General features: G+C 44.1%; 1 protein-coding gene across 1 annotated transcript in view; it reads right to left on the bottom strand.

Moving 5' to 3' along the window:
• LY75 (lymphocyte antigen 75) overlaps positions 1-5,323 on the bottom strand; it is an 87,437-nt gene extending 82,114 nt beyond the window's left edge. The window contains exon 1 of the mRNA XM_077272862.1: positions 5,140-5,323. Coding sequence (XP_077128977.1) covers positions 5,140-5,236 — 97 coding nt within the window. The 5' untranslated portion in view covers positions 5,237-5,323. The remainder of the gene's footprint in view (positions 1-5,139) is intronic.
• Positions 5,324-20,839: the final 15,516 nt, after the last annotated feature.

Raw genomic sequence — 20,839 nt, 5'->3', positions numbered from 1 at the left:
GTTATGTTTAGGGGGGGCAATCACTTTTTCATACAGCGCCATGTAGGTTTGGATTTATTTTTCCCTTAATAATAAAGACCTTCATTTATAAACTGCATTTTGTGTTAATTGTGTTATCTTTGTCTAATATTTAAATTTGTTTGGTGATCTGAAATATAAAGCGTGACAAACATGCAAAAGAATAAGAAATCAGAAACTGAGACTTATCTGGATTGATTGGAATTTTCCTTTAAGGTCAAGGTACAAGTAAAATTACAGCAATGAAAATATAAGTTTTACTAAAGTCTAATCAAAGTTCAAGAAAAGGATTGAAATAAAATAAACTGATGGTATGAAAGGTCATGCAGAGAAGTTTGGATGGATTTTTCCATTCTTACAGGGGTCGTCCAGGCTTGAAGGTCAACTGCAGACTTGTGAATCCTCACAATACATGCTATCAGGATTCCCCAGTGTCGGGAGCAGGCACATGCCTATAAATCTGTGATTGGCATACATGTGGTCTCATGCCAACTAGATGTTCAGGGCTTTGCTCTATATGAGTGAATTGAGCAAGGCTGGACACGTCTAGTTGGCATGTGGCCGGAAGTATGCAAATCTCATACTGGCAGTCACATGAACGCCCGCTCCCGGAGAATCCTGACAACATGCACTGTGAGGATTCTAAAGCCTGTGGTCACACAGAGTGACTGCAGCCTTCAGTCCCAAGCCTGGAAAACCCATTTAACCCCTTTAACGACCGCCGATATGCCTTTTAATGGTGGCAGTTAAGGGGCCTTATTTCTTAGCGATGCTTTTTAACGGCCCCTCAGCATTGGAAAATCTCCGTGGGTAGCTGAGACCCCAGAGGACATGATTCAGGTCAGTTTTTACAGTCCCCTGTCACATGATCTCCATTATTCAGTGAATAACGGTGATCACAAAAAAAAGTCAGATTTTCCATTCATTTCTCTCTCCTCTGATACGATCTAGCATACCAGAGGAGAGAGAAATGGAGTCTCCCGAGCCCCCTATACCTCCGCTATCCACGGATCTTCCTGCTCCGTCTCCCAGCCCTCCACGTCATCTTCCGGGAAGAAAATGGAGGGCGCATGCGCAGTGAGCCTGCTGAGATCTGCAATAGGAGATTTTTCCTATTGGTTCATTTTGATCACTGTGATAGGGTCTATCACAGTGATCAAAATAAAAAAAAAAATATTAAATCAAATCCCCCTTTATTAGATAAAAATAATAAAATTAAAAAAAATTGACATTTTTTCCATTCTTTGCAGTTAGGATTAGGGGTGTGTTGGAGTTATAATTGGGGGGTTTCCACTGTTTAGGCACATCAGCGGGTCTCCAAACGCAACATGGTGCCCGCCATCAATTCCAGCCAATTTTGCATTCAAAAAGTCAAATGGCGCTCCCTCCCTTCTGAGTCCTACCATGCGCCCAAACAGTGGATTTCCCCCACATATGGGGTATCGATGTACTCAGGAGAAACTACACAACAAGTTTTGTGGTCTATTTTCTCCTGCTACCCTTGTGAAAATAGAAAAGTTTGGGTCTAAAGTAAATTTTTTGTGAAAAAAGTTAAATGTTCATTTTTTCCTTCTTCCACATTGCTTTAATTCTCGTGAAGCACCTGAAGGGTTAATTAAACGTCTTGAATGTGGTTTTGCGCACCTTGAGGGGTGCAGTTTTTAGAATAATGTCACTTTTGTGTGTTTTCTGTCATATTGACCCTTCAAAGTCACTTCAAACGTGAGGTGGTCCCTAAAAAAAAAACAATTTTTCCAACAAAATTTACACAACCAGTTTTTTAAGTCACTGATCAACTTTTAACACTTATAACATCCTAACTTAAAAAAAAAAAAAATTATGTTTCCAAAATTGTGCTGATGTAAAGTAGACATGTGGGAAATGTCATTTATTACCTATTTTGTGTGACACATCTCTCTGATTTAGGGACACGAAAATTAAAAAGTTTAAAAATTGCTAAATTTTCTAAATTTTTGCCAAATTTCTGTGTTTTTTTCATAAATAAACGCAAGTTATATCAAATAAATTTTACCACTAACATGAAGTCAATATGTCATGAAAAAACAAACAAAAAAAACTCAGAATCAATGGGATACGTTGAAACGTTCCAGAGCTATAACCTTAAAGTGTCAGTGGTCAGCATTGTAAAAATTGGCTCTGTCACTTAGGGGTTAATCAATGCATGTAAACAAATGTTAATGCTCAATGCAAACGTCATGAATCTTAGCAACATGGATAGATAACCCAATATTAAAAGAACAGCATTATTAGAAATTCTCTTTGAAGATGAACTGTCCACTCTCCTGAAATGATGTTTGAGTAATTACTTCCGCTCTCTATAACAATTCTGGATCCACTTTTGACCTGACTGTGCCCTGTTCCTCTGTTATCCCTCCTGGAAATACATGTTACTATTTCATCATAGTGAGATTGTGTACAACAACCCAATGACAATGGGAATGGTAACACCCAGTTGTTAGTTTATTCATATATTTGCAAAAGTAGGAATGACACAATTCAGATTAATGAAGAAGATGGCTCGGCAGAATGCAAGTGTTAGGATGTTACATATTTTCTATCTTCTTTCCATCAAATTTGCAGAAATTTATAAACAGATTTTTTTCACTGCTGTTTTTCTTCTGCTGGAGGAGACAGCTTCACGCCTTCAGTTTAGTAGTTATTGATTTATTTATGTGGTTAGATATTTGCGTACATAATACTAATGCTTTTCTGAAAGAGTTATTAATGTTTATGATCTGCAGCAATGGTAAATATGTCACTTCATCGTGCCCAGTACATTTATAGAGACTATACGCAGAACGTCACTGCATTTACAGCTTCCTCCGTGTATCCTGACAGCAGGAGGCAAGTCTGGACAGGAATCCTTGGCCAGTAAGGAGGTGGCATGGGTGTGTGAACCCGCTGTCTTCACCATGTTTTAGGTGGCATGTGAGTGTGTCTGTGTCATAAGGGGAGAAGAGATCGCGCCACCATATACAACTTCTTCCCATGGACGTGGGGGCGGCAAATTCTAGAAATGGAAGCCCCCTGCACGGTTTGTGCCAGAACCAACCCCAAAGCCACTGTCAGCTAATACGCCAACATTTGTGTTCTCCACAGTGCAGCACAGTGGCTCAGTGGTTAGCACAGTGGCTCAGTGGTTAGCACAGCGGCTCAGTGGTTAGCACAGCACTGGGGTCCTGGATACAAATCCCACCAAGGACAACATCTGCAAGGAGTTTTCATGGGTTTTCTCCCACACTCCAAAGAGATACAGATAAGGAATTTAGACTGTGAGCCCCAACGGGGACAGTGATGTCTGTACAGCACTGTGGAATATAATGGCGCTATATAAGTGAATAAAATATAAATATAGATTTTTACCTGCACTTTACTTCTATAGCGCCATAAATACTCCAGGCATCATAGTCACGTCCCCCATGGGGAATATATGCTCCTGTATGTTCGTATGTCATTCCAACTGTCCGGAACTTCCAATAATCTGGGCAGTTTGGAATGCAAACTTTGTAAATATCAGTCCAATGGTCCAGAACCTCCGATAACTCAGCCCACGGCAATGACAGATACCGGACTTCAGGGGCGGACATATCATTGGTGCAACCGCACAGGGACCGAAGAGGTAAAGGGCCCATTTCTACCTCCAAATCAGGCGCAATTTTAAATCTTTAGGAGATCTTTGGCTGCAAAGGGCCCATCTATTGTTCTTACACAGGGGCCCTTTTCTGACTGTGTCCGTCAGTGCTTGACTTTGTACAGTACGGCTGTCTATAGGTCTATAGTATATCTGTTATTGCAACATTCTAAATGATCAGAGGTTCTGAATTATTGGCGAGAGGTTTACTCTATTTATAAACACACAATAATGTGTCTGGATTATTGGAAATTCCAGACAATTGGAATAACATTCATTATACGGTATGACTGTACAGAACACAAGTCATTCCTATGGTCTGGAATTTGTGATAAAGGCCCTTGGTCACATTTCTGTTTGCCAGCTCCTATAATAAGTGATGCAGAGGGGCCTTACTGATTATTATGGGAGTCTCTTTTTTTTAATAACTTTACAAAAAATAAAAATTTTGCAGACAAAACATTTTCTTTCATTCTAAAATAAACAAACAAATAACATAAGAGAGCGGAGGCCGATCCCATAATGATCCATCGGGAGGGGGGGGGGGGGGGGAGACAGTGTCACCACTGATGTGTCCAAATGGAGCCCGATTTCTGTCCTTTAGGATGTGACTGTCCTCCGTACACACACACAGTGCACAGGGGCGGTGGGGCCATCCTCACCATTGGGCGGTGGGGCCATCCTCACCATTGGGCGGTGGGGCCATCCTCACCATTGGGCGGTGGGGCCATCCTCACCATTGGGCGGTGGGGCCATCCTCACCATTGGGCGGTGGGGCCATCCTCACCATTGGGCGGTGGGGCCATCCTCACCATTGGGCGGTGGGGCCATCCTCACCATTGGGCGGTGGGGCCATCCTCACCATTGGGCGGTGGGGCCATCCTCACCATTGGGCGGTGGGGCCATCCTCACCATTGGGCGGCATTATTTTGGTCGGAGGCATGACTCAGCTGTACCACATAGGCTTCTGAAAGGTTTCAAGGTAGCAGAGGGCTACAGATTGGGATTGGGGGGGGGGGGATGTCCATCGCTGTCGTAACGGCGCGACACAAATTTGTCAATTATTTGACAACAAAAAAACTTTAAAAAAAAAAAGGTACCGAAGCTTCATATAAAGCAGCAACTTTCTTTATCCCTCCATTAACCCTTCCCATCCCAGATAATCTTCAATCCATGTAATAAAACACTCTTTTTCTCCTAGACTGGCTATACGTAAATGAGATGTAGCAGTGCTGGATGTGTCAGGTCATCCCTGGGGCTGCTGCACTGGGCCAACTCTTTCCAAAATAAGAGAATTAAACTGCAGCCCCATGTAAAAACAACTCGTGTATGGCAAATGACAAACTCCACTCTGCTACATCTACACATATGAGCCTGCAGCTTCCAGGAGGAAGACAATGCAACCTGCAAACAGAAAGTGAAAAGAAGGAGCCCAGCACATAAGTTCCCAGCAGCGGGTATAATGTTACCTCTGTGTGGAGACGAGGCAGAGGCTGGCACCGGCCGGGTCCACACTGTCAGCAGCGCCAGGCACCGCAGCAGCACCGGCAGCCGCCCGGCTCCCATAATAAACCCACCCGACCGCACCGCTCACAACAACAGACAACACCCCGCACCGTGCAAATCCACTGCGAGTCCCCGCCCGCTCCACTTACTCGACCCTGACAGCCTGGGAGTCAGAGGGATTTTTCTGATTGGTTACAGAAACGCGTCATCAGTTACTATGTGAATATTCCAGACTCGTTTGCTGCTCGGATCTCCTGGGGCGTTTTCTTCCGAGGCTGGAGTCGGTTTCTATTTCTTTGAAAATCCCTTAGATATTTCTAGTAATAAATATTATCAGATTAATTTATTATAAGAGCTTTAAACTTTAGAATGAAAATGATAAACTAGCTACAAGCTCTCAGCTAAGACATGCCCTTAAACTCCTCATGGCTAGGTCATTTTTCATTCGATTTCTTCAAGGGGCTATAACTTTTTTTTTTCATCAACACAACCATCTAAAGTGTCTATTTTTTGTGTCGAAGGAGTTGTAGCTTTGAATGACACCATTTCTTTTACTATCCTTTTATATAGTGTCACGGATGACAAGGGAGACCTTGTGGAACAACCGCTGCTACCAGTCTGTCAAAGATAACAGCAAGGGAAGTTACGCAGATCCCACCGCTGCCACCAGTTTATCAGGGATACACATCGGGGGAGTTTGGTGGGGGTCACACAAATCCCACTGCTGCCACCAGCTTTTTCACAGGTAACAGCAGTGGGAGTCGAGCAGATCCTGCCACTGCCACCAGTTTGTCAGGAATATGCATGGGGGGGGGGGTTAAACAAATGCCACCGCTGCCACCAGTTTGTCAAGGATACACATCAAGGAGGGAAGGAGGGGTCACACATCCCACCTCTGCCACCAGTTTATTCACAAATAACTGCAGGTGAAGTCACCCAGATCCCACCGTTGTCACCAGTTTGTCAGGGGATGCAACTCCGCTGCCTCCAATCGTAAGGACAATGGCACAATTGACAGATGAGTGATGGAGGCAGCTGCGGCTTCTTCCACTACTTGGCCAGTTATTACGGAACTCACAGTGAGTGTATGGTATATACTCTTCCGATTCCAACTAGTGAAATATATATATATATATATATCTATATATAGTGATGCAGTGATCCATGTTACAGACAGGGGGCGCTGTATGTGCTCCTCAGGATACGCATGAAGGCATATCTGTAGTAGTGATAATGAAACAGTGTCCGACATGATTGTAAATGGCCGGTATGTGTCACAGAGGGAGTTTGTGCTGTAAGCCTGTAGTACTGTTGTTCTGGGACCTGTAGTCCCACAAGTATTTGTATAGTTTATAAAGGGAGGCTTGCAGGGTTAGCTGGTGAGCTGGGCGGGACTGGCTAACCACACACACCTCCCACCTATGGGGGTGGTTACAGGTACATAATGTGACCAGGGTTTAGTCACAAGGTTCAGAGTGCATGGCCTGTGTGTTGGAATGTCCTGGAGTGGACTGGATTCCTGGAAGCACCTGCTGAGGCTGTGGACTGAATGGTCAGTATGCTGGAATGTCCTGGAGTGGACTGGATTCCTGGAAGCACATGGTGAGACCATGGACTGAAGGTCTGTTTGTTGGAAGTGCCTGGGACTGGACTTCCTGAATAGCGCACGAAGAGGCCGTATCTGCAGAGCCTGGGACTACTGTGTTGGGGAAGCTACAGTTCCTACTGCGGGTCTGGACTATCTGAAGTGCCCTGGTCACAAGGACGGTGACACCAGTGAGGCAGCTTTCCCCTGGGAACCAGGACTGACAGGAGTCAGTGTGTTGAGCCAGAACTCCTCCAGATAAAGGGGGTTACGGGCAGAGAAGTACCTGCCATTGGAACAGACTGTCGGTGGTTAATGCATACCTCCCAACCGTCCCGATTTCAGCGTGACAGTCCCGCTTTGGCACCGGGGTCCCGCTGTCCCGCTTCGGGCATTTAAAATCCCGAATTTGCGGCCGCCGGTGAAGCCCCGCCCACTTCCGGGACGTAGAGAGAGCCCGATTAGGACTCCCGCACTCCGGGCGGGGTCAGGAAGGAGTGACGTAAGCGGCCGGCATGATCTATTGCAGTGATGGCGAACCTATGACACGCGTGTCAGTGCTGACACGCGTAGTCATTTTCAGTGACACGCCGGCCGCCGGCCGCGGCCCCATAGAAATTGCTTCTTTCCCAGGGTCTGAAGGAGAGGAAACTCTCCTTCAGGCCCTGGGAACCATATTAATATGTAAAATAAAGAATTAAAATAAAAAATATTGCTATACTCACCTGTCCGACGCAGCCTGGACGTCCGCGAGGGAACCGGCAGCGTTGTTTGCTTAAAAATCGCGGTTTTCCTTCCTTAAAGTCCCGGCTTGTGATTGGTTGCGTGCCGCCCATGTGACCGAGACGCGACCAATCACAGCAAGCCGTGACGTAATTTTAGGTCCTTCAGGATTTTAAAATTACGTTCCGGCGTTGTGATTGGTTGCGTCGCCCATGTGACCGCACGCAACCAATCACAACGCCGGAACGTAATTTTAAAATCCTGAAGGACCTAAAATTACGTCACGGCTTGCTGTGATTGGTCGCGTCTCGGTCACATGGGCGGCACGCAACCAATCACAAGCCGGGACTTCAAGTAAGGAAGGAAAACCGTGATTTTTAAGCAAACAACGCTGCCGGTTCCCTCGCGGACGTCCAGGCTGCGTCGGACAGGTGAGTATAGCAATATTTTTTATTTTAATTCTTTATTTTACACACATTAATGTTGTTTCGATACCGATACCCGATACCACAAAAGTATCGGATCTCGGTATCGGAATTCCGATACAGCAAATATCGGCCGATACCCGATACTTGCGGTATCGGAATACTAAACAATGGCATCCGATCCGATTTTTTATCGGATCGGATGCCATGCAGGAGGTCTGTGGGTCCAAACAACAGAGCTCCGGTGCAGAGCGTCTAGGCCTGGGACTTCCGGTAGGCTAGGCGCAGCTCCCGGAAGTCCCAGGCCTCTGCGTCGGATCTGTGTTGTTTGGGCGACATTGCGCTGCTCCCTGCTGCGCCGACCAGAAGTCCCAGGCTGCACTTCTGAGGCCTGAGGAGATTGCTGTCTGGACTCAGGCCCTGTGATTGCTGTCTGGACTCAGGCCCTGTGATTGCTGTCTGGACTCAGGCCCTGTGATTGCTGTCTGGACTCAGGCCCTGTGATAGCTGTCTGGACTCAGGCCCTGTGATAGCTGTCTGGACTCAGGCCCTGTGATTGCTGTCTGGACTCAGGCCCTGTGATAGCTGTCTGGACTCAGGCCCTGTGATTGCTGTCTGGACTCAGGCCCTGTGATAGCTGTCTGGACTCAGGCCCTGTGATAGCTGTCTGGACTCAGGCCCTGTGATAGCTGTCTGGACTCAGGCCCTGTGATAGCTGTCTGGACTCAGGCCCTGTGATTGCTGTCTGGACAGGCCCTGTGATAGCTGTCTGGACTCAGGCCCTGTGATTGCTGTCTGGACTCAGGCCCTGTGATAGCTGTCTAGACTCAGGCCCTGTGATAGCTGTCTGGACTCAGGCCCTGTGATTGCTGTCTGGACTCAGGCCCTGTGATTGCTGTCTGGACTCAGGCCCTGTGATAGCTGTCTGGACTCAGGCCCTGTGATAGCTGTCTGGACTCAGGCCCTGTGATAGCTGTCTGGACTCAGGCCCTGTGATTGCTGTCTGGACTCAGGCCCTGTGATTGCTGTCTGGACTCAGGCCCTGTGATTGCTGTCTGGACTCAGGCCCTGTGATTGCTGTCTGGACTCAGGCCCTGTGATTGCTGTCTGGACTCAGGCCCTGTGATTGATTGCTGTCTGGACTCAGGCCCTGTGATAGCTGTCTGGACTCAGGCCCTGTGACTACTACAGCAACCATCATCCAGTGAACTGTGGGGTGTCATTGGCCATTACTGAGATAAGTGAGAGGGAGGCATCAGTGATGGCGAACCTGTGGCACTCCAGCTGTTGCAAAACTACAATTCCCATCATGGCTGGCCATTCAAAGCAAAGGCTTTGGCTGTAAAGACATGATGGGAATTGTAGTTTTGCAACAGCTGGAGTGCCACAGGTTCGCCATCACTGGAAGAATTCCCCCTCCCCCTCACTTATCTTAGTTCACGGCACCCCACACAAGTTAAATAATAGCAAGACCAACAAAAGAAACCAACTGACAGATGAACAAAGAAGTCACTAAGCAGGTAAGTTAATTCTAATTATACATATTTGTTATTTAAACTATACATGTCGCAAAATTGTTTTTTTATCAAGGTGACACACCACCCAAGTTATGCTCGGTTTTTTGGCGAATTTTGACACACCGAGCTCAAAAGGTTGCCCATCACTGATCTATTGTCTGGTCATGCTGCTGCATCACTCCTGATCATTTCCGGAGGTCTTGGTGGCGGGCAGCCCGTGCAGTAAGCAAAGTGCGGTGGAAGATTCTGGAGGCGGCGGAGAGGTGAGTAATGGGGAGGGGTGTCGGCAGCATACTTATTACCGCATCATGATTGCTTTGCGGTAAGCATTGCTGCCGTATTTAGCGTTTTGGGGTGGCAATAGTAATACCTTACCCCTCTAAGCATCACCTCCAGCAGAACCCGCCGCTGTGCCCCATTGCCTCTACTAGTACTGCTACTGCCCCCCCCCACTGTGACCTCCAGCATGCCCTCATCGCCTCCAGTTGTTCACATTAATTGAAGTAGGTGGAGTGTGGGATGGGTGTGGCCAGGGGTGGGGTTATGAGGATGGGCGGGGCTTGGTTGTCCCTCTTTCCGTTCCTGTAAAGTTGGGAGGTATGGGTTAATGCGTTCCGTTGATGTAAACAATGAACTGTTCGTGGTGCGGTTTATGATGTTTAATAAACCGGATAGACTGTTTATGTGGAGAAACCTTGCCTGAGTGCTTTAATCCCATTGAAAAGCGAGTGTCCCCCAACACACTCAGGTAGCGCTATCTCACAATATATATATATATATATATATATATATATATATATATATATATCCTGATACGATCTTCGAATACTCCACAATAACAAAAACAAATACTAGCTGCCACCACCAATCGTTTATACAGGCCGATTGAACACCTGTAACAGATAGCATATGGCTTCAACGGTGTGGTTTACAGAGCAAAAGGAACAGAGCTGTTAAATTTTATATATTTAATCCTGAAAGGAAGGAAGTGTTTCTAAAAAAATATGCAAAGATGATACAAAATGGAAACAATACGGTATACTGTATACAATCACATAAGCCTGGTGTCATGTAAATGGCTCAGAGCTTAGTGGAGGGAGGTACTCTTTAGGAAAATGTACAGGATTATTAATTTTTCTCTATGTCATATATATATATATATGTATATATGCTGCAAAATAAGAAACTGTGAAACAAATACATTATTATTATTATTTATTATTATAGCGCCATTTATTCCATGGCGCTTTACATGTGGGGAGGGGTATACATAATAAAAACAAGTACAATAATCTTGAACAATACAAGTCATAACTGGTACAGGAGGAGAGAGGACCCTGCCCGCGAAGGCTCACAATCTACAAGGGATGGGTGAGGATACAGTAGGTGAGGATAGAGCTGGTCATGCAGCGGTTTGGTTGATCGGTGGTTACTGCAGGTTGTAGGCTTGTTGGAAGAGGTGGGTCTTCAGGTTCTTTTTGAAGGTTTCGATGGTAGGCGAGAGTCTGATGTGTTGTGGTAGAGGGTTCCAGAGTAGGGGTGATACGCGAGAGAAATCTTGTATGCGATTGTGGGAAGAGGAGATAAGAGGGGAGTAGAGAAGGAGATCTTGTGAGGATCGGAGGTTGCGTGTAGGTAAGTACCGGGAGACGGGGTCACAGATGTATGGAGGAGACAGGTTGTGGATGGCTTTGTATGTCATGGTTAGGCTTTTGTACTGGAGTCTCTGGGTAATGGGGAGCCAGTGAAGGGATTGACAGAAGGGAGAGGCCGGGGAATAGCGGGGGGACAGGTGGATTAGTCGGGCAGCAGAGTTTAGAATAGATTGGAGGGGTGCGAGAGTGCTCGAGGGGAGGCCACAGAGCAGGAGGTTACAGTAGTCGAGGTGGGAGATGATGAGGGCATGGACTAGGGTTTTTGCAGATTCTTGGTTTAGGAATGTACGGGGGATAAATCCTGTTGATGGCAGATGTTGGTTATGTAACCGGCACCTGTCTTGTGCGGTGCGTGCTCAGCACCTTAGTCCCATCCAACAACCCCGACCCACTCAATGACTACAGATATATTCATCATGGAACCTTAAGTGTTAAAGTGACCTCTTTTGTTGTTGGGAATAATGGAAAACAACGTGGTTTCTCTTTGTAATTAGTCACAGGGGATTTTTTTCTTGTGCTGTTTAGCAGTGGCTGTAAATAACCTAATATGAAAATCAGACAAATGCCCCCATAAAGACCAGCCTCAGACACCCCAGTGACTCATTGGCAGCCAGGGGTATAACTACAGTGGGTGCAGCCGGGGTTGCATTGCATTCGCACCCTAGAGCCTAGAGAGTCTGAAAGGTCCTTTGTGCCATATAAGAAGAGAAGATCAATACTGAAAGACCTGGGAAAGTTAAGATCTTGCATTGGGGCCTGTAGGCCTCAAGTTACACCACTGGTGCCAGCCAAAAAAAGCTTTGAACACTGCCAGCTGAAAGAGTAACTTCAAGTTCAGGGGTCTTTAAGCTGGAAGGGGTTGTCCAGTCTTGGGGTACAAGTCGGCAGTCAGTCTATGTGCATGCTATGAGGATTCTCCGGTATGACACATTCCAACTAGACGTGTCCAGCCTCGCTGAACACACTTGCATTGAGTGAGGCTGTACACGTCTAGTCTGCAAGTGGCCACATGTGTGCAAATCAGATAATTGCGGTCATGCTGCCAGTGCCACCACAGAAGAATCCTCATAGCACACTGTGTCACATACAGAGAAGCCACACATCGAATTCGGCGGCATTGTGACTCTCAGAATAACACGTTTGCAACAAGAAAGTTGGAAAAAGTTGTAACCGGTTGGATTTTTTTGTGCGACTTGCTCGCTGCAGTAATGGAGCCGAGCTCTGATTCAAATCATCAGCTGTCAGATTCTCTTAACCCCTTAATGACCTATGACGTGCTATGTCCGTCATAGGTTGCCTCCCCCTCTTTGGTGCTGTCTCTGGCGATCAGCCCGCATCTTTTTCCAGCACATGACAGCTGATCTTATCACGATATAAAAATAATTAATCCGATTGGTAAACGGCGTAACGAGAAAAAAAATTAAAACCGTCAGAATTACTTTTTTTGGTCGCTGCAACATTGCTATAAAATGCAATAACGGGCGATCAAAAGATCCTATCTACACCAAATGGTATAAATAAAAACATCAGCTTGGCGCGCAAAAAATAAGCCCTCATCCAGACCCAGATCTTGAAAAATGGAAATGCTATTGGAATCGGAAAATGGCTGCATATTTTTTTTTTATAAAATTTTGATTTTTTTTTCCACCACTTAGATAAAAAAGAACCTAGACATGTTTGGTATCTACAAACTCGTAATGACCTGGAGAATCATAATGGCAGGTCAGTTTTGGCATTTAGTGAGCGTGATTAAAAAAAGACCCCAAATAATTTTTTTTCCCATTTTTCAGTACACGATATGGTAAAAGAAATGGTGTCGTTTAAAAGTAAAACTCGCCCCGCGAAAAACAAGCCCTTAAAGTTATGGCTCTGAGAAGAAGAAGAGGAAAGAAATGGAAATGCAAAAAATGAAAATACCCCTGGTCCTTAAGAGGTTAAAAGAACTTAAGGTAATTTTTTTGTGTTTTTGACCCTGAAAAGCATGAAAAATACCAAACAAAAAATATATGAAAAACTCAATGCCAGCTCCTGGTTCTGAACGTGGCTTTATCAATATGGCGCTCCACCTGCCCGGCGCCACAGGCTCAGCACAAGTCCGGTTTTCCCACATTCCTCCTGTGGTCGGTTCAGTCTGGTTTTCTGTTGAGTCTTCCGGTTTCCGTCACATTTCCTATGTATAATAAACACTATTTTGGTACATTGCTCAGGGCTTTTTTTATTGGCACCGAAACCTCATGTGGTAGTGACAGTGAGTGTATAATACCGTACTGTTCAGCTGAACGGGAGCCCTGAAGCCGCTCTCCAGCCAGACAAGGGGGGACTGTTACATAGTTCTACCAACTTTTTGGAACTTGCTTCCTTATGCATCCATAAGGAACAGGAAGTTAAAATCCTGGAGGGCAGAGTAAACCGTGAGCCATAAAGGACAAGCCAGAATATCAGATTGCTTTCAGTCCTATCAGTCATGTAGATTTTGCCTTTTTAACCGTTTAACAGGCCATTATAATGTAATGGTGTGCAGATAGGACTGCCTAAATAACAGCGCCAAGCATTACCCAAACATGCATGAATGAATACGTGTCTCCGTTCTCTTGCATTTGCCAAAAGTGAATTTGGAATTTGCCTTGTCAATTTGCTCAAAGAAAAAGCGGTGCCTAAAAGTAATTATTTTATATTCTGCGCATTGTGCCACCAAACAAAGAACCTGGAATCGGTTGTACCCATATATCGGATGCAAAGAATTTGAAATTCAGAAAAATGGTCAGAGACCCTAAAATCCCTGGTATGTCCATGTACCTGCACCTGTGGAAGGATGGTGTTCTTCCTCACCGGCACAGACTTGCAATAGGAGAATAATACGATTTTTATGCATTCCTTCAGGTCCATGATATAAATACGGGGGAAGGGCACGTTTCATGGCCATATTATCAGTGCAATCCAACAAAAAATCAGATCACACTTGGACCAATATTATTCTATGGGGCCGTGCACATGTCCGATTGTTTCCTAGGATCTAGGAAAAAAAAAATTTAAGGATGTCCGAGTTGAATACAATATTCGAATCGCACTCAGCCATGCAAGTCAGCGAGTCTGTGGAAACCATCGGACTGCACTCGGATGACATTCGAGTGCGGTCTGATTTTCATGGATTGACAAAATGGAGAATTTGTTTTCTCCATCTTCTCCACTTCCAAGAGAATCAGCTCACACTATGATCAGAGTCTGATTTGCATAATCAACCCCATTCTCTCAGATGTGACCCTAGCCGAAAGAGAACAAAAATACTAATTTGGGCATGTGCCCTTAAACGTATATGAAATGTTGGGCACCATGCTGGGAGCCGGGTTTGCACCCTGTTACCAATCTTTATGGATCACAATAACTTTATAATGAAAACTCCATAGATCCCATGCAATGACTGTTGGGTAGCCGGAAGGTGGCACCCCACAGTTGAGTTTGGGACCCCTATTAGTGCAGGCCCCTACCACATGTACTGACCTGACGGTGGGGGTTTATACCAGTGCAGCTGCAACATTTGGATATGGATGAAGCAACCCAGTCCACAATGGTCCTATAATAACACCTTAAGCACAGCCGTCTTAATAATACCAACCTAAGTGACCCTAAAGGGCCTGCCAGGGGTTGGACTGCACAGAGAGGCTCGAAGTATTGCAGCAGCCTTTGTAAGTGATCCAGTAACAGGATACAAGGCATCTGCGTTGTCATAATAGGATTTCCAGAAGGCTTTATTATCAGATTTATTCTCATTCAAACAGGAAGCAATAATAATCTAAATTATGTAATTACTCAACATAAAATTGACTAATAAAATATTTACAGAGGCTCCAAATGAGGCCGTCAGTCCGTTACTTTCTTTCCCCATTTCTATGGCAATGGACTACAACGAGGTAGAAAAGATCTCCAAAGACCTCAGAAGATTGAGGAAAACGAAATAGGAAAGCATTAAATTCTCTAATATTACATTTTAATATATAGAGAGTAACATGTAGGATTTTACCCAGATGCTTCAAATTAAAAATGTTATTTCCCTTCATCCAGATGAGAAAACGACAACTCCAAGCATAGTTTATCCAAATATAGAATTTGGAAATAAACCACAAATTTCTTTATAATTTCCAGTAAAAAGAGGAAATTGTAAATATACTAGTTATAGAAACTGAACACATATATTCCCAGATGACGAAGTTTGAATGACAAGTTTTCTTAGCTCCGTCAGCTCCCATATCCTGGAAACCTCATAAGGTTTTAGTACAGTGGTCCCCGTGTCCTTCCCATGCTGCCCCTAATCATCCAGGCTATCCTCCTAACTGTTGCATATATGGTGGTCAGGGCTGGATTAGTGGAAGCCCCAGGGTAAAAAATGTTTTGGCTTCCTATTAGCATATAAAAGGTATATGGGTATTTGCTAGGGATGAGCGAGCACCAAACTACTCAGATGCTCGTTACTCAAACCGAGCAATTCTTAATGCTCGAATGATCGTTTTGAGTAACGAATATAATGGGAGTCAATGGGAAATCTGAGCATTTTTCCAGCAGACCCTACAAGGAGGTCTAGGGGGCAGTGAAAATGTTGAAATGGATGAAAAAAAAGTGCTGAATGGAAGGAGAACAGCATTGGGAAGACCCCTGGAAGCATCTCTGACTCCCAGATCCCTGCTGAGAACAATGGTGTCACACTTTTACTCCACTTTAAGGACTGACAATAAAACATTCAAAATTAATGAGAAATTTGAGTTTACAGGAAAAAAAAAAGTTAAGAAACATTCTTTCCTATATAATTACTTGTATATAAGGCACAATTTAAAAAGGATTTTACAAAAGAATAATAATTATTGTAAACCAAAATTGAAATTTTTATTTAAAAAAATTAAATTTCAGTGTAATTTATGAAGGAGGCAAGAACTGCCAAAATGAGATTGAAGAGGGACTCAGATACACTTTGTATTAGACATAAAGGAGGGCCTTGTTCTGTCTGCCTACACTTTTTCACGGTGTGCAATCTGACATACAGCATAACCCTTCTCTGTCTTCCAAAACAAGCAAACCGTTCTCTGTAGTCTAACTTGTTTATTGGTCAACAGATGGATGTATAGAATCCAAATGAATAGATGGTAAAACTACAAGAATATAAATAACAGGTATAAATATTGAGCTTAGAATATCACATAACTATGACATTTACAAATAATAGTGAATGCACACAGCAAGATGGAGATTGTACATGTGAACATATGAACTAGTAACAATCACTGTCTGATTTAACAACAGTTCTGAATATACAATATGCAGAACAGATATAGTTCCCATTCCAGATATACTGTAATTTATCCAAGATATTGGCTTTTTATTGACATAATGCAGGAGAAAGTTTTACACAACTGTTCTGCTAGACTGCTTTTTACAAAAATGACTGCTTCAGGGCTTTCTTACCCCAAAATGCATTGGTTTCTCCCACAATTAAATTGACAGCTTTACAGAAAAACAAAATTCAATACAATCAATGTCACCAGATGGTGCTATTGCCACATTAGACTTCACTAACAGAGTATTACATCTTATTAAAGTGACAACTGTAATTTTAACCTCATCTTTTGCCTTAATGGGCAGAACAGGCCTCATACACATTCTGTTCAAATTGTCATATAGTGGTACTCCTAGACTCATAAAGGCTATACACTAAGCGCAAAGCCTGCCAAAAGTTACAAGCGGGGTGATCCATACACCCTTGAAGGCATCAACTGTAGTACTTCATTCAAATATTGTGAGCAAAGTGTAGTTGTAGTACTCCTACATCTATAAAGGCTCTGCAAACGCACTACAAAGCCTGCCAAAATTACAAGCAGGACCATCCATACACCCTTGAAGGCACCAACTGGAGATCCTCTTTCAAATATTAAGAAAATTTAGTTGTGGTTCTTCTACACTTAAAGGCTGTGCACAGAGTGAAAAGCCAGCAGAAAACAATTCTAAGGAGGGTTATCCATACACAATTGATGGCAACAGCTGGAGGGCTTCATTGAAATACTGAAGATTAAAACACTTTATGTGCTGTTGTCATCTGGTGGTGTGGAAAAGTCTGGGCTAATCCAGGCTTTGTTAATTTTTAACAGAGTAAGCCTGTCAGCATTTTCTGTTGATAGGCGAAAGCACCTGTCTATTATGACCCCTCAGAGGCACTTAAAACCAGCTCAGACAAGATGCTAGAGGCAGGGCATCACAACACCTCCAAGGCATAGAGGGACCATCTTTAAAAACTTTTCCCTCCTTGTCAAAAATACACAGTCATCAGGGCCTGAAAACTAGGAGTGTGTCATGAAATTGTCCCAGGCCTTTGACAGTGTACCTGTGCCTCTGTTGTACTTGGTATGTGTCTCTCTTGCCTTTCCTTCTGTCAGGACTCTGAACATTTTTATTACCTTTTGTGCATTACTGCCCTTTTCCAAGATGGCGTCTTTGGTCTCATGTGCACTGTGTCTTCCTGCTATAAAACTCCACCCCAGCCTTCAGTCTGTGCTAGAGTATTCTGCCTTGCATCCAGCTCCTGACCCTGGTGACTACCTGGCTATATACCTGCTCCTGTGAACCTGTGTGGTGATCCTGCTACTCTGCTCTGAGTTCCTGCTGTATACACCAGTTTCCAGTAATCCTCCTTCATCTGCTGCTCGTGTTTACTTCCATCTGCATTTGCTGGACATGTAAGCTGTTGCTGCTCTGCAAAAACCTGAGACTATTACCCAGGCCTCCCTGGTTGAGCTAAGATATTATTTAAACTGCCTTATAAGCATATCTATCTGTGTTTGGACTAAAACAAGGACTTATTCGTGTCAAGTATCCTCAAGAATAACTGTGCTTCATAGACTTTCTGCGTGATTGCATCTACCTCTGAAGTTTCCTATAGACTGCTAAGCTGCATTTAATATTTAAGTGTTGTGGACTTGAGTTTCTCTCTGCACCAGTTTGAATCACCGTGTGATAATATAGACTTTACCACTTATAAAACTGTGTCCTGTAGTTGTCTTGTTCCACGCAAAGAGTCTCCTGAGTTATCCCCTATAATTATTACACCTTCATGGCTTGGCAAGGAAGCTTGCTACCTGCCACTAGCTGGGGGCAGGCACATTAAACTGTATGGATAACAATATAGTACATTTTTCACCCCCTCCCCCCAAAAAAGTGATCACCTACAGCAGCTATATTATTTAGCAACGAACTGAAAAGCCACAAGCCCTGCCTAGAGGCTGTATTCAGCCACTCTCTTTGCTCCAGAAATATAAAAAGAATAAGATGAGTCCTTAGAAGGACTTTTAATATTTATGGTACAGTATCAGCAATAGTAGCACCCCTGGAGGACTCTGATTAATGAAACTGTGCAGACACAGGTTTGAATAACTGCTCTCTCCCTCCAATCACATGTCTCTGAGCTGTGCAGTGGCGTCAGTGTGCCGAGAATGGCGGCACAAGTTCTTTTATAACCTCTGATGAGGAAATGTGGCCAGCCAATAACAGTGATGCCACTACCAAGATGGCTACGGTATTACAGTGACTGGCTGGCAATCCCTGCATGTTTATTGCCTGTGTAACATGTGGGGTGCAGATTCGAGCTTCCAATCCGAGCACCAACCAATGCTCAACGAGTGCCGAGCACATCCGAACACCCAGATACTCGAGTCAAAGCCGAGTATCACTGAGCACGTTAGCCCATCACTAATACTTCTAGTATTTGCTTGACCCTCTTCATTACAGTGTATCATAATTATTGGGACAGTAAAGAGAACAACTTCCATCCATTGATTTTTTTTTCAGTCTCAGCTTTGCAGTGAAATTTCAGATGATGCCTCACGGAAATCCTCATGAATTACATACATGTAGATTTTGCATCACAGTGAGAAAATAATTTCGGTTGGGGTTTCACCTTAGGCATTAACTGGTGCGAAATCCACAACAAACTCATGATAGGGATAACAAAATTAACATGCACATTGTGCAGAATTAAACTGCTACATGTGTTGTTTTTTTTTTTTTAATTCTGCACTAAAAATCTTCATCATTTCTGCAGTGTGTGACTTTGTTCTGTGCTTGGGGTAGCAAAGCCAGGTAGGACTAGGTTATATCCTAGCAAGGCAGGTCTTAATTAGATGCATCTGGCTATCTTTGATTACAAACTAAGAAATGGGTTCACCTAGTGGCTGTCTGCTGGGAGTTGGGCAAAGTGAAGTGGGTTGAAACTGGTGAGTGACCAGCTAAAATGTGAGCTGTAGCTGAGAGAGAGACAAGCCAGAGTCTCTCTGAATAGAGACTGCACAGGTCAGCTAGGAAAGCTGAGTAGTCTGCGTGTTGGAGCTGCAGAGAAACACTTGGAAGCTGCAGCCTGTTTAGTGTGAATTGTGCCTGGTGTTGAACACTTCTGTTTGGAGCTGGAAGCTGCTGGAGCTCAGGTTGAGGGGGATACTGAGACTGGTGGGATCATATTTCTTCAGTGCATAAAATTTGCTCCCCGAGAAAGGACTGTAATCTGTTTAGGTGAGTTGCACTGACATATATGTACCTGCTGAATGAACTGTTTATTCGCTTTTATACTTTTTGTGCTCAGAAAAGGCTGGTTTGCTTTTGAACCCTTTGGAGTTTTATGAAAGTAATAAAACTGCATGTTTGGACCAAACCACATTGTCTGTATGAACGCTACCTAATGCATATACCTGAGAGTGTGAATCACTACACTGGGAACTTCTACCCCACTTGCTGAATAGGTAGGATTGCTTACAAAGATCCCGCGCTTTCCAGACATGTGCACTGAATCTCATATCCTATGTGCGCATGCTCTGGAGCCTCTGAGCGTCACAGCGGCGAGCGGGAAGACAGGCGCACATAGCGTGCATGCTCACAAACTGTCATTTAGCCACTGACTCTCCGTGGCTCCAGAGCATGCGCACATAGGACATGAAGCTGGGACGTACACCCAGATTCAGTGCGCATGCCCGGAAAGCTGAGCGTCGTTGCGCAAGTGCAGGATCTGCTGGGAGATTGCGGTGACCGAGGGAGCTCGTTCAACTAGCAGACTCGGCATTAGAGGGTAAGAGCATTTGCCTTTATTTAAGGTGCTTTTTTTTATATTGTTCCTGCCTGAACTTTAAAAATGGAGACACATATCGGGCTCTAGAAAAGTTACCAAATTTTACTTTAGGAGTTGTACAAGGATAGTAACGTATAATTGATCAAGTGGATAAGTCACAAGTTCCTGATCTCGGAGAACCCCAACAATCAAGAAAATGGGAGCCTTGAGTCCTCCATATGAGCTACGACTCATTTAAAATGTAAGTGAAACATCAGTGTACATGGTCACCCACTGCTTTATTCATATGGTAAATATACAAAGTAATAAGGTTTATGGATGACCTAATTTAGCATTATCTTATACCTGCACGACCTTTGGTGGAAGAACAAGTTTAGCGAGTTTATTAACCATCCAGCATGATATTGCTCAAGATTCTGTTGAAATGGCATATTGTTATTACATTGTCCTTTACAATTGTTTGGTGAAAATAAATCGTTACTATTTAATTGTTATGGGATAAATAATCATATATGAAGTTAGGGATTCAAGAAGTGGCGTGGCAGCTGTAGCAATTGCAGTAGTTAAGACTTGACGGACCAGATGGTTTATTTTTTCTTAGAGACAGGGCTAACTAAAAAGTGTCCTATTTTTATGGACTGTCCATGAATTTCTGGATGGTTAGCAA

This window comes from Ranitomeya variabilis, chromosome 7 (genome assembly GCF_051348905.1).
Source record: "Ranitomeya variabilis isolate aRanVar5 chromosome 7, aRanVar5.hap1, whole genome shotgun sequence".
NCBI lineage: Eukaryota > Metazoa > Chordata > Amphibia > Anura > Dendrobatidae > Ranitomeya > Ranitomeya variabilis.
This window is presented reverse-complemented; position numbering and strand designations above follow the sequence as displayed.